Below are 13,943 nucleotides of genomic sequence, written 5' to 3' on the forward strand. Positions count from 1 at the left end.
GCCAGCAAATAACGCCCAACAAACAACGTGGCTATAGCACGGTATTAATGCTGTCAGGATTTCACAGATTCATTTGGAAGCTATTTTGAAGAGGAAGATAGCGAGTTTCAGCACACTGCAGGCCGTGCCGACCCTGGGAACGGCACTGCGTTAAACCGCGCAGGGTTTGCTGGCTACAGCTGGTGAGCCCTCCTCCTGGCCCTGAGACCATGTTCCCTGTCTGACACGCATGTCTCGCGCCGGTAAACCGCCCCGCTCATCTTGTCCGGCGCGAATAAATATTTGAAACTGCGCTCGCGGGAGGGCCGTGGACGTATTTCACACTCGGCTCGGAAAATAAACAGCGGTGTCGCGGATTTTACTATCGCGCTGGCGGCGGCCGCTCCCAACTGACAAATGAAGCGACTGTGTACCTTGGGGCGCAATCGGCGCACGGACATCGGCGCGCCGGAGCGAGCCGGGGTCTGTTTACTCCGTGCCCGACTCACGGGAGGTCGTGATCGATGTGCAGCATTCCGCGCTCCGCTCCTACACGTTCGTCCGTCTTCGAAAGCGTCGCGCTGTCGAGGGCAGGCAAGTTACGGCCATTGGCCGCCGCAGCGGGGGACGCCATCCATCGCGCGGCCGCGGGACACGCGGCAAATCTTAATTTATTTTCATTGGTCGCGCCCATGGGGACGGAACCAGCCTCGATCGGAATCTCGTATTTTACATGCGCGGCGCCCGCCGACAGCGCCCCTGGCGGGCGGGCGTCGAACGTTGGCCGGCCGGCCGCGCCGGGCGTCGGTATTCAGACAGCCGACCGGCGCCGAGCGGGGAGGACGCGCGCGTCCGCCGGCCGGGACTGATCAGCTGATAGTGACGCGGGAGCCCGGGATCGTTCAGTGCTTCGGCGGCGGCATGTCAGCACAGCTGAGGCGCGTGTGCCGACTCTGAATGCGCGCAGCCATGGTCCCGGACGTGCACCAGACGGCCTCGGGCGTGCCGTTCGGGCCGGCGGCTTCACACCACGCCCAAACGCTGGAGGCTGTGTGGCGGCACGGCCCGGCCGGCTTCTACGAGCCCGCCAAGGAGCTGGCGGCGGCCGCCTGCGGCCTCTGGTCGGCCAAGGAGCTGTGCGGTGCGCCCGGAGCGGCCGGCGGCCTCTACCCTCTGAGGACGAACGTGTGCGGCAAGACGCAGGCCAGCCTGCACCCGGGAATGAGTGAAGTGTGCGGCGCGCTCAGCCAGACTAGTCTGTACCCAGGGAGGACTGAGGCGTGCGGCGCACCGGGCCAGACTAGTCTGTACTCGGGGAGGAGCCAACAGGCGCGCGGCGCGGCCGGCCCGCCCAGTCTGTACCCGGGCCGGGCGGTGCCGGTGCGGCCGGCACCGCCGGCGCCACTCTGCTGCGCGCCGCTGCGCTCCAGCCGCGTCAGCTCCTCCACGGACGCCGCCAGGGACCTGAGTCAGCCGCTGTTCGTCGACACCACCGTCGAATACGACCTGCCGAAGGAGGCGTACCCGCCGGAGAACAGCGAGCCGCTGCTGATCGTGCACCCGCAGTACTTCGAGCACCTGCGGCACCGGCGCACGCTCGGCTCGGCCTGCGTCTGCCAGCTGTGCAACTTCTACGGCCGCCGGATGCCGCTGGAGGCGTGCGCGCCGCCGCCGGCCGCCCCCGCCGTCACCGCCACCGCTGCCGCTGTGCCGCCGGCCTTCCAGAGGCCGGGCGTGACGTGCGACTGGCCGCGCTTCCAGCAGCAGCAGCAGCAGCAGCAGCAGCAGCAGCAGCAGCCACAGCTTCGGCCGGCGCCTCAGCAGCAGCAGCTCAGGCCGGTGCCCCTCCAGCACCAGCCGGCGCTCCTTCAACAGCAACATCAGCTCCAGCAGCAGCAACATCAACAACGCCAGCAGCAGCAACGGCAACAGCAGCAGCAGCAGCAGCAGCAGCAGCAGCAGCAGCAACAGCTCCAGCAGCAGCAGCAGCAACAGCAGCAACTCCAGCAGCAGCAGCAACAGCAGCAACAACAACAGCAGCGACAGCAGCAGCAGCGGCAGCAGCAGCAGCAGCAGCAGCAGCAGCAGCAGCAGCCGCCGCGCTACAACTGCATGCTGGAGCGGTTTGCGCCCGAGCCGGGCAGCACGCGGCTGGCGTTCGTGACGCCCAGTGTGAGCTGTGACTCGGACAGCGGCTACTCCAGCGTGGAGCTCGAGCCGGCCGAGTGGTGTCGTCGCGCCGGCGCGCCTTCCGACGCCGCCGCCCGTGACGTGCTCGCCAAGCGCAAGCGGCGGCACGAGACAGCGCTGGACGAAGTGGCCAAGCGCCGACGCCTCGGCCACTGGCACAGTAAGTATCTCGGCTGGCGCGGCAGGACGCTGGCGCCAGAGCCCGGCCGACGGCGGCGGACGCGGCTGTCCGTCGGCCGGCCTGTGACCCGGTCAGGGGTCGGGCATGGGGCGGGACACGGTGGGCCCGGTGACGGCTGTCCGCATCTCCCCCACCCCACCCCACCCCTTCCACTGACGGGCTCGGAACACGGCGGGGTCGCTTGTCTGCCCGCGCGATAGCATCCCCGTGAATAAATGCGCTGCCAGCCCGCTGGCACGTTTTTGCCGTGACGATGGTATCAGTGGGCTGGCTTGTTAAGGCGTATACGGGCCGTAATGGGTGGGGCGGGCCTATCGCGGGGCTGGGCGAAACAATGTGGCGGCGGCGGGGGGAGGGGGCGGGGAAAGTCGTCCCGATTATTCCGGACCGATACGACCTGTTGTGAGAATGTCGATATGCCCGATACTGGGCAATCGCCGTCTGGCATCTCTGTGTACCGGCCGGTTTATATGTATCGATAGCCTGCCGCTTCTCAATTATTTATGACGCCATCATTTGTCTTTCATTCTCGTTGGACTGACAAGGGATCAGCATTGCTTACGTATCTGGCATAGCATACCAGCTGCGGCAATAAAAAGAAGCCAGCTGGAGATGATGGCCATCTGTTTCGTTTCACGAATGCAGATCAGGCAAACATTTGATACTGGACCGCCCGTATGAGATCACTATGCGACCCCGCGCTCCGCCAGCGCCGATGTAAACGACCTGACCCGTGGACGTGCGGGCGGACGAGGGATGCGTGTTCTCCCGCGTTCGTCGGCACACACGGTGCCCGAACGGAGCGGTGATCCCTCAGCAGCGGCCGTGTGCGCCGGTTGTCTTGGCAAGGTACGTCGATCGTAATCTGGCAGGCGATTCATCAGCGTTCCGCGCTCGCTGGCCGGGCACGGTCGCTCGGATAGGCTCGTCATTCAGCGGCGATCGGACGATCGCGGCGCCGCAGGAAATTGGAAATGAATCATTTTTTACGCCAGCCGGCGCGGCCTCATAACTCCAGCAGCCTGTGCCGCGATTAGTTTCTGACAGCTACGGCGGAACGGTGGGGGTGCGTCGGCGGGGGACGTCGTTGTCAACCCCCTCCCCTCCCCCCCCCCGATGCGTCGCCCCCGTTGTACCGCGTCGTCAGTCGTCGCAATGTCGTCGTTTCTCCTCGCGCCGGCGCCTCGCATGGGTCGTAACGCAATAAGTGCCCCGCCTTAACAAATCGACTCAGCTGCGCCGGCGAGTTGTGTGTCGCCCAGCGCGAGGTTCTTTTGTCGAGCGGCGCGCGCGACGAATACAAATGATGCGCAGAGGCGACGCAGTGCCGTTGCCAATTAGCCGGGAACGAAGGGCCCTGGCGAAGAACGGTTCGTTACTGAATGTACTTGAGCCTGCATGGCTGACTCGGAGCCGCTGCGTTCAATGGCTGACATTCAGGCGCGTCCCCTGATTGTCTGTCGCTGAGCCTGATGGCGCCCGACTGAGGGGCCAACCAGACCGTGCTGCCGTCAGCTCGCAACTCCCCGGCCCGTCAGGCCTCCGGTCCGTCAGGCCTCGGGTCGGTCAGGCCTCAGGTCCATCAGGCCTCAGGTCCGTCAGCCCTCAGGTCCGCCAGATCTCAGGTCCGTCAGGCCTCAGGTCAGCCAGGCCTCGGGTCCGCCAGATCTCAGGTCCGCCAGGCCTCAGGTCCGCCAGGCCTCGCCGGACGCGCGCAGGACGGCGGTAATGAAGTGTCACCCGCCGCCCTCCTGACGCCACGTGGCCACCCCGTCGTGCTGCTCCTGCGCCCGCGCAAGCGCGCCGCGCCCGCCGGCAGGAGTGGTCCGGAGCGAACCGCGCCGCTCCAGAGTGATGCAGGACTAATGAGGGACCGCGGCGCCCCCGCCGGCCACTCGGGGCAAATGGTGTAACAATGGCCGCCTGCGGCCGTGCCGGACGCTCGCATTAAAGGCCTCTGATGGTTATCTCGCAGGCGAGTTTTGGGAGGCCCCAGGCTGGTATCGGCCGGCTGTGCAGTTGAATGGCGAATTTTCCGTGCTAATGGGCCACGGCACGCGGCGACGTGATGCCGGGAAATGGGATCAGTTCCCCGCCTGGCTGGCCTACGCCCCGCTCCGTCAGCGGCGCTGAAAGCGGCGTAATAGCATTGTCAAAAGCGCTTTTAGGCTGGTCCCATCCAATTAGAGGGCCGTGCGGGCGCCCGCCCCGCTTTGGCCGCCGCCTCCGCCGCCGCTGAACGGCACGCAGGGCGGCGGCGGCGCCCGTACGCGTTCGATGACTGCGCGCTCCGGGTGGTGCCGCCTGCCCCCGCCCCCTCCCCTGCTGACGGCGTCAGCTGCGCCGCCGACTATCGCTCAGGCCACGCTTAATGAGCGCATTCCCGTGACAAATGTCATTAGGCGGCCGATGAAGAAGCGGCGCTATTGGGTTTGCGCCTGTCGGGGAGCCGGCGGCCAGCTGGGCGCGGCCGGCACCGTCCGCCCCCCCCCCCCCCCGCCGTCCCGCCGTCCCGACGAACGCCGCCTGGGGCCCGTCTGACGGAGCCCCTCCCCCGGGGGCGGCGCGGCGCGATCGATTTCGCCCGTCGCCACCCGTCGGCTCTTAATCAGGACCGGTCGGATCGTGACGTCACAGAAATGGCCTAAACTTCGCGAGGCGGCGCGGAAGTCTGGGTTCTTAAGTGCTCCTCTCAGTGCAAGGAAAGTCACATACGTCTGCGCGTAAGACAAATGTAGCATTTAATTAGACATGGGAAGGTAGCGTACTTCTGTTTGGTTCGCCGAGAAAAGGCAGAGAGTCAAACGGTGAGATGTCCCTAAACTAAATGTGCTGCGGTTAAAGTAAAAGGATAGAGGCGTGCTTTGGGGCCAGGGCATACCAAGAAAACGGCCTGAGTCGTGGGACTCGAAGGCAGCCGACATCTTTCTTTGATGTGTCAATACGTCACGCTCGGTTTGTTCCGTCCTGGTTATGTTCTGCACGGCTAACCGTAAAGTAGCGCAGTTAAGAAGATTCAAGCGTCGTTTCCCCGACAGCTGTGAGCGTCTTCCCTGCAGGGTCGTAACGGTTATGATGGCCTTCGTCGCAGTTGTGGCACGTCGTGCCGTGGTTACGACACGTAGAGCCGCAGCCTCAATGGCCCGCGGCACAGTTATGGCTGTTTATTTCACGGCTACGACCTTTCGTGTCGCCGTCGCGGCGTTTCAGAGGCCGACGCAGGCGGAGCAGAAGTGCCAGGGCACGGCGCCACCCACTTCCGGCAGCCAGTGAGCCTGTGCAGTCGCCAAGTAGGGAACCCGTGCATTTAACAACCAGTGAGTCTGCGAACTAACTGAACTTGAGGTCCGGGTGTGTTGATCAACACTGTAACGGTGTAATATACCGCGCCCAGAGTTGTTTGAGCTTGACTCGGGTTATAGCCGGAGCGGGCTACAGGAATCAACCACATTTTTGTTGAGTCAGGGTGGAATCGATTCCCCGAAATTGAATGCAAGTTAATGGCGTTTCAGTTTATATGTAAACCAGATGAAGCACCATCATCTGTGGCTCTCTTCTCTTCATATGTTGGTTACGTAATATTTTGCATCGGTTGTTCCAAAGCTCATTTAGTGACGCGTATTATTCGCAGCTGTATGCCTCAATCGTGCGCCATTTCTTCTCGAGCTGGAAAAGGATCAAACTTAAAGTTATGCAGCGCCGCTCGATGTCCGAATCAGCCTCAGTGCCCTGCGAGTGAGAATCGATGTCGATTTTGGCATAAGTCTTGCATGCCCCAGTCACTCCTTTCAATAGCGTAAATGGGCATGGGAAGACTGTCGGCTGTCTCCCAACATTTGTCAACGGCCATACAGATTGAAAAACAGAAACTTTTCGAAACCGTCCATTCACGGTCAGGAAAGCTTTTCTTCGAAGGAGTGACTGGCATTGAACCACGTCGTTCCTCGAAGGCCTTGCACGCGCCGCGTGCAACCGAGGGCCTATTTTGAGCGGCGCTGAAGCGAGGTCGTTTTCCGCACCTACCCCAAATGACACATGCTTGGTGTCCACGCTCCGCTGCCCGCCTGCGCTCGGCTAAACTCACGGCCGCTAACCGGGCCAGCGGAGCGGCGCCTCGTTGCTACACGGCTTTTTTCTCTCGCCGCATTGTCCCGCTTTCTTCTCACAAGCCCCCTGTCCCGCCCTGTGCACTGACTCGCTGACGTCACTCACGTTTGGAGTGACGCCACGAAGCCGAGGAGCTAAAAGCTCAAAAGGCGCCAAATAGGATGCTTCTCGGACACCGATCCGACACCGATCTGGTCACCGGCGGATGGTAGATCGATGAAGGGATAGATTGCCGCCGGTTGATCACCGCAGGGATAAGGTCCGTGGGCCGATCCTTGAAGGATAAGGGAGGCCGGCGACGGAGCAGTGGCCGGGCCCGTGAGAACGGGGTCAGCTGCGTTATCGGCCACACGCCGGAGGTGACCAACAGGGAACACGGCAGCTGCTGTTCGAGGAACTGCCAAAAATGGTCCTGGGAACGAAAGTGTCAGCAATAGCAAACGGGAATGGTTATCATTTTCCCGCGGGAGTTGACTCAGTTGAATTCGAAAAACACACTTCAGCGGCACGCATGGGAAAGATGGCGGACGCCCGGAGCTTGACGTGCTTCGAGGTACGCTTCCTGGGTTCCTGACAGCTGATTTCCAGCGCTCCGCCGCCTCAGGACCCGCCCCGACAGCGCAGAGGCGCAGGTCCGCCCCGGTGGTCCCCGCCGCCGCGATGCCCTTCACGGCGGGCGGGCACCCGCTTTGTCATCCGTCCCGACCCCGACCGGCGCGAGTCCCCGCGAGTGCGCCGGCAGTGAGTGCACTCCGTCTAGGGGCGATGATGGCGGTGCTGAGGCACAGACCTGGGGTGGCGAGGAAGAGGGAGGGGGCTGTGAGCCGCGGCCGCCCGCCCGTGGGAGCGGAACCACGTGGGCACGGTAGCACGGACAGGGTGCTCCGGTGGGACACGAGCACATGGGGCACGGGTGGCACGGACAGGGTGCTCCGGTGGGACGCGAGCACGTGGGGCACGGGTAGCACGGACGGGGTGTTCCATTGGCGTGATGGTTCGGGGACTGACCGGTGGCCCGGTGGCTGATTGTACGGTTCCGACAACCGACGACACCGGCGCGGTTTGCAGTGCATTGTGAAAAGCCATGTCCCTGCTCGCGTAATCTGTCGTCAGATACTTCGGAGGTCTTTGACTCCCCTGAACACATGTAGTTCGCGACCCCGCCCCAACCGCGGACTATCTCTGCCATCGTGCTGGGACTTTCGTCGGCTCTATCTTTGCATCTGTTCGCGACGTGTCATTAGGGCATCCGATGCGTCATTAGGGCGATGTGTCTGAGCGCATCGCGCCGCCACGCCGCTGACATTTTGACGCTCATCAAGAGTGCTTGCCTCCGAGCTGCCAGCGACTGGACATTAGGATCAGTCCCCGCCCGGCGGAGACAGGATCGGCTGGTAAACTTAGCCTGCTTCGAGCCCAACTTCAAGCTCCGGACCAGCCCCTTGATGAAACTCCGGACGTCCGCGACGGAACGCTAACACGACGGCGACATGCCTCAGCTGATGCAATCTACAGACGGAGCCGGCAGCAATCGATCCTTTTTCGGCGCCCGCGGTTCCAATGAAATGATTCATTGAGGACGTGCGTTACCCGCGGTGGACATATTAGATATGCTTCCAGACATGGCCGGCATATGGAGCGAAGGGCCAGGGCCGGGCAAAGCGAAGCAGACTGGTTATACGGGGCTCCAGAGTCCAACATACTGCCAAACCGCAGGCAAGGCCGGGGTCCAGGATTAACGTCAAGTTCCAAAGCCGGCCGGGGCTCCATCTGGCCGGCCGTCGACCCGGTCACGTGACTGCGGTTCGCCCCAGGCGGCCTGTCGCGCTGACGGGTCGCCGGGGGCGTTCGTGACCCGCGGAGCGCGCCGGCCAGACCCGCCGGCGGCGGCGCCTGACGAGCCGCGCCTGTCGGCCTGATGACGATGGATCGCTCAATGCCGGGCGATCTCCCCCGAGCGGCGCCACCGGAGGCGCGGCGCTTGTTAGCGAGATAGGCTGCCCCGCGGCTGCGCCAGGCGCGAATCGCGCTCGGGGCCGTCAATCTAGACGCCGGCACCCTACGGCGGGACCGGCGGCGGACCCGCGGCCGCCGTGTCGACCCCACGCCGCCCCGCTCCGGCCGGACCCCGTAATCGGACGGCAAACAGTGCCGCGACAAGCCCGGCTCGCCCTCCGATGGGCAAATATTCGCCGCGTGTCAATATTTGGTCGATCAGTGCTGCGAAATCGGCGCCACCCGCCGCGCTGGACACAAGGAACGGGGCTGCGGCGGCCGGCGGACGGTGGGCGCTGAGACGGCGCCGCCCGGCCGTGCCGCCGCCGCGGCCGTGAAAAAATATTTATCACCGGCGGGTAATTAAAAGCGCCATAAAGCCTAGTAATTTACAGGGCAGATGGCGGTGTGTTTTCATATTTCGCTGTGTACTCAGCTGGCTACGACCTCTAAAATAAATGCGGCAGTTTCGCTAATGCCCGGATTACTAAGCACGGCAGTCGTTTATCATGGTGATGCGCTCGTGCTTAGCTACCCTTAGATCGCTACGAAGGAAAGTTGCCGGGTGTGGTGAAAAATAGCGCTCATATCCTAGCCGTATCTGCGTCATTAGTCGCGCTCCGATGCCGTATTTGCTCAAAACTCTGATGTGGCGTGACAGATAATCTGTTGGGCCATTGTGAATGACGATCCGGTCTTGCCATGAATAATAGTTCGCTGCAGCTTGGACGATCACCGCACCTGCTGTACCGCATTAAATCTGGCCGAGTGTGAATGATAACGTTAATCTAGTGTAAATGATCACTGAAGTCTGCCGTGAGTGAATAGACAGGCGCGCCGGCGCCGGGTGAGAGCCGGTCATTGATAGTCGCGCCATGGAGTCCGCTTTAAGGCCGCTCGGCGGACGTCGCCCCCCCCCCCCCCGAACCCCGGCGGGGGGGGGGGGGGGGGGGGCGCCGACGCGCCGTCCGGTCCGCGCTGGGTGCGCCGCGGGATCCGTGCCACGCGGCATTCGTGGCGCGGCTTAACGGCGTCATTCAAGATTAACGTAAATGCAGAGTGAATGGCTCAATAGTATGTTCAGTGATGACCTGGACGGTCATAAAACACCGGCCATTTATGGCTAATGACCCCCAGTCACGAACGCGCCGCCTGAACCTGCGGGCGGTGAGAGCGGGAGGGAAACAGAGAGAGCAAAGGAGGCAGAGGCACGCAGACGCAGAGGAAGACCGGGAACTGCGCCAGAAAAGGGCAACGGTGAAGTCCCAAAAGGAGGTCAAAGCGATATGATGTTTCCTTTTAGGGCGCCCAGCTGCTCTGCCTCTAATCACCTGCTTGGCGTGAACTGCCTCTTCGAGTGAGCGGGTTTTCATCGCTGTCGGTATTTGTTCGTCGGAACGAGCCGCCGAGGCCAGCATCCGCCCCGCCGCGGCGGTCGGCTCTGTGGAAGTGATCCGCTCGGCGCCGCGTCATGGGAGCCTGCCCTGGCCTCACTCACCGGTTGTCCGCCCCAATCCGCCTATTCCGGCTTACGCGGCCCGAGCGGGGGCGCTCGAGTTTCGCTCGAGGTCGTGCTCTCGCGCCCCGCCCCCAGACAGGATGTTCCGACTCAGGCTCCTGGCAGCCGATGGGGCGCTTCCTGTCGGCGCGCTCTGTGCCCGTCGCGGCCGCGGCGCGCTGACCCGAGTCGGCGCCTGCGGCGCGACGGGGGTCAGCCGGGTGACCTCACCCCGGCCGACTCGGGCCGGCTGACTCACCGCGACTCGGCGGCAGTCGCGCCCGATGAGTCAGGGTCTGCAGACGTATTGATCGTCGAGTAAGCGGGCTGTCCGGGGAAGGCTTTGCCTTTTTAAATCCGTGTATTACTGATGCGGCGTGCAGCATGCTAACGCAGACCGCTGACGGCTTAGCGTCTTTCCAGCCGCAACATGAGCTTAGGTTTTGCGGCTGTCTGGTTGCTGGATCAGATAATTATCACGGGATTTGTGTTTGACCTGCTGCGTCCGTGCATCTGCTACGAGATGGACGCCTGCTTTGAAAACCAGTTTCCAACTGTTTGAACGGTTTGCACCGCCTAAACTATGGCTGGCTGGCTGGCTGGCCGGTCTGCAGCGATGCGGAACTAAAAGCTAATGTCATCCTCAGCCTCGTCAGCCTCTCCCGAGGCGCAGTGGGAGCGAAGAGTCTAACGGATGGATGTTACGGGGCAGGCCAGCAGCCAAAAACCTAGCTCGACGTTGTGACTGGACAAAACTGCGCTTGCACCATGTCATCGTAAACTGGTGGGAAATCGGCAACATTGTCAACGTTTTTTTTTGGATTTGTGAGACCTGCGGTGTCGGCGTGGCTCCGGCGGTGAGATAGCGAGAGCGTGGTGAGACCGTCAGAAACCGGCGGAGATTTATTGGCACGGACACAGAGGAGCTGTGGGAGTTGAAGGATGTTGGCCGATGCGGCGTGGAGAAAGTCCGCCTTGCTTCTACCACGCTCCGGGGGCTAGCGTGGCACCCCGTCCCCCAACCCCCACGCGGTGTTCCCCACCCGCCGGCCGGCATCATCCCCGCCCCTCCCGTGTGTTCCGCCGGCCTGTCAGACCGCGGTACCGAGACAGGCTTTACGGCCGCTCTCAAAGGATTCATTAACGGACGACTATTGATCGCCGAAGCGTCTAATCAGATGGCGGATGATTGGACAGGAATTCGATAAGCGGAGCGCCAGAGGGGGCGCACCGCAGCGCCATCGCAGTCATGTTATTATTCCGGCAGCGGCATCCCCGATATCTGCGGCATTTCGGCGGCAGCGACGCAGAATTTAAAGCGCCGGCGCCGCGATCGCCGCACGATAGCCGAAACTCGGCGGCCGGCGCGGGATGGCGCGCGGCGCCGGCGGCGCGGCGCGCCGTGGGAGCGCGCGCGCCACAATGGTCGCACTGTGCGCGCCGCGGCTGCCGGCGGAGGCCATCCGTCAGCGGGCACCGTCATTAGGCGATCGGTTATTTATAAGGCCGGCGTCGGGCGCCGGGCGCGCCGCGTTTATGCCCGGCCACAATGGCTTCCTTTGAGGCGGCGCGGCCGGCGGAATCAGCGGCTGTTTGCGTCGGGTCGCGCCGCCCCAGACGAGCTGCTCCACCGCCATCCCCGGGCGCCCTGAATGACGCGTAATGGCCGCCATTGGCCAGCGGGGGCCCAACTGGCGCGGCCAGGTTCAATTCGGGGTAAGTGCCCATCGGCGGACGTAATGGCGCGCAATTAGGAGCCGGGCTGGCGCGCTCGGTGTGCGTGTCGCCGGTCGTGGGCCGGCCGCCGCGCCGCGCCCGTCGCGTGAAGAACGGCCCAGCGGCGGCGGATGTGCGCCTGACGACGCTCTCTCTCGTTTCAGACGGCGTCGCGGCGATGGAGATGGTGCCGTTCCCGCTCCAGCACCAGCAGCCGGCGGTGAAGTAGCCGGCGGCGCCGACCGGGGCCGACCAGTGGCTGTGCGCGCAGGGCCAGTGTGAGCGCGGCTGAGGGCGCGGCGCAGGACGTCCGCGGCGTGCGGCGCCGCCGGCACCGGACGCGGGACAGAGCGCTCGCGCGCCCGGGCGGCCGAGGCGCCCGCCGCTACGCCCACTCTTCTGTGATTATCCCTTACCTTGCGTTCACATGTGATGTTATAGTGGCTTTCATAATCGGAGGGCGGAGTGGAGCGGAGCTTGGCCGGTGTGGAGCTAGCTTTAAATGGTTTCACGTTGTGTTTGTGGTTCCGTTTTGTTACTGGCGGCTGCAGGGTGTGGTGTTCGCTCTCAGGCCGAACCAGCCACTTGTTTGGTTATTTTAAACCTTATTGTTATCCCATGGTGTAATGAACGTATATAAACGAGGGCCTGTTGTCGGCTAAATATAGACCCAAAGTCATTTATCAGAGTGAGCCTTTTTGGTCGCCGGCTGGATCCGACGGTAGAGCCCGTGGATGACTGAGCACGTGAATGGCCATTTATTTGTCTTTGATGGCGACTGTCTCAATTCGAGCTATTTCACATTATCATGGCGGAATTGATGGCGAGCGTCCGAGGCTCGTCGGAGCGATTCCGAGTGACTCGGCCGCGGCGCGCTTTGAAGACGCCGCCGACGGCAGTATAATCAAAGAAGCCCGGCAACATCTGCTCTGCCATTACCATAACAATGTCGAAAGTCGCCGTCGCGGCGCAGCGAACCGTGGGCTGGTGACGGGACAGGGACGGGGCGAAGACGCTGGAGGGACAGGCCGGGCGGAGCGCCAGACCGGCGACGCTGGGGCCCGGCGCCACCCCCGCCCCGGCCTCTTGGAGCGCCGCTGGGGGCTCGCGGACTGCGAGTGAGTCACAGTTGTCGGCACGCAAACCGCGACGCCAAGGTGTGCCGCGTCCAGCTCAGGCAGGCTTCGCTCGTCCCACGCGTTGCGAATGTTCGAGGGGAACCGCAGGTCGCCAGTGCCGGCCGGCCGGACGTTCTGCGGTGTCGGGTTGGGACGTCTGGCCCAGTTTGGGTCCTCGAAATGGGAACTTCCCCCTCCCTCCTCACGCCCGCCGCTGCGGAAGCACCCGTAGACAGTTGGTTGAGATAGATACATCAGGTTCAGCATTCGTGGTCTCCATTTCACAGCGGATGGAGACAAATAGCTGCTCCTCGAGCGTTCATCTGGGATGGAGTTGAGCAACATGGCGATAAGCACGAATATCGTTGCATCATCCGACGGAAGCTGCGTCTTCTAAATGAAAGAAAAACGTCCTTAAAGAAAATAACTTATCATGTAAAGGCAGGCGCCGCTGAAAACTCAGCTCGGAGAACTTTTAAAAAATTCAACTCAGGAAAATACTTTTCTCAGCTCGCGACAGAACATTAGCATCCATGCGCGTTTGAGCAAAGCACTGCCGTGGACCATCAGTCACTGCGGACCCCGTGTGACGCCAGTCTTCGTGGGCCTCCGAGGACTCCCGCCTCACGCCAGCAACGCCTTCGATGGCGGCCGCGCCCGCCGCACCTGGCGCGTTTTGTGTGGCGGCAGCCGGCGCGCGCCGCCAGGTCGCATACCAGGCCGCGGCCGCCAGTCAACGTCGAGGCGACGGCCCGTCGTGATCGACGCTAACCACCGACCAGACGGCGGCGGCCGGCTCGGCTGCAGCCCTCCCAGACGGGCCGGGCCGCCGCCGCAACACCGCAACACCGGCGCCGGTGAGAACGCGTCAGGTCACGGCGCCGAGGGAGAGAGGGAGGGGGAGGGGGAGACGGTGTGGAGGCGCGGAGGAGCGAGGGGAGAACAAGACAGAGGGAGGCGGGGGAGAGGAGAAGGCAGAGGCAATTTGAGCTCCGGCGCGGTTCCCACGATGACGGGTCAACCTCTGTGGACCCCAGGAGCATTAGCCCTGACGTGATGGGAGATGTTAACAACGTGCGGCCGGAGATACGGAGGCGGCGGGGGTCCGGAGACCAGGCAACAACGGGCGGCTCACAGTGCCGAGGTGGTATCAGGTTGC

At 63.1% G+C, this 13,943-nt stretch overlaps 2 protein-coding genes across 2 annotated transcripts; both read left to right on the top strand.

Annotated features, from left to right (window-relative positions):
- Positions 1-808: 808 nt before the first annotated feature.
- On the top strand, positions 809-1,805 carry LOC119094504 (uncharacterized; the record flags this gene model as incomplete). The annotated part of the gene is made up of 2 exons (XM_037217561.1): positions 809-1,762; positions 1,804-1,805. Coding segments are annotated over exons 1-2 (828 nt in total), but the record flags the coding sequence as incomplete, so codon positions are not given.
- A 219-nt stretch (positions 1,806-2,024) lies between these two features.
- LOC119093838 (uncharacterized) lies at positions 2,025-12,354 on the top strand. Its single transcript, XM_037216851.1, has 2 exons — positions 2,025-2,329; positions 11,831-12,354. Exons 1-2 carry the CDS (start codon positions 2,092-2,094, stop codon positions 11,893-11,895), a joined length of 303 nt encoding a protein of 100 aa, XP_037072746.1. The 5' UTR covers positions 2,025-2,091; the 3' UTR covers positions 11,896-12,354.
- The last annotated feature ends 1,589 nt before the right edge of the window (positions 12,355-13,943 follow it).

Source organism: Pollicipes pollicipes, unplaced genomic scaffold (genome assembly GCF_011947565.3).
Source record: "Pollicipes pollicipes isolate AB1234 unplaced genomic scaffold, Ppol_2.1 Scaffold_4002;HRSCAF=4701_pilon_pilon_pilon, whole genome shotgun sequence".
Classification (NCBI taxonomy): domain Eukaryota; kingdom Metazoa; phylum Arthropoda; class Thecostraca; order Pollicipedomorpha; family Pollicipedidae; genus Pollicipes; species Pollicipes pollicipes.

Excerpts from the sequence above, each read along its gene's own strand:
- LOC119093838 (XM_037216851.1), top strand. The coding sequence starts at position 2,092 with ATGCTGGAGCGGTTTGCGCCCGAGCCGGGCAGCACGCGGCTGGCGTTC. Across the intron at positions 2,330-11,830 it reads ACGCCTCGGCCACTGGCACA|ACGGCGTCGCGGCGATGGAG; the intron begins GTAAGTATCTCG and ends CTCTCGTTTCAG.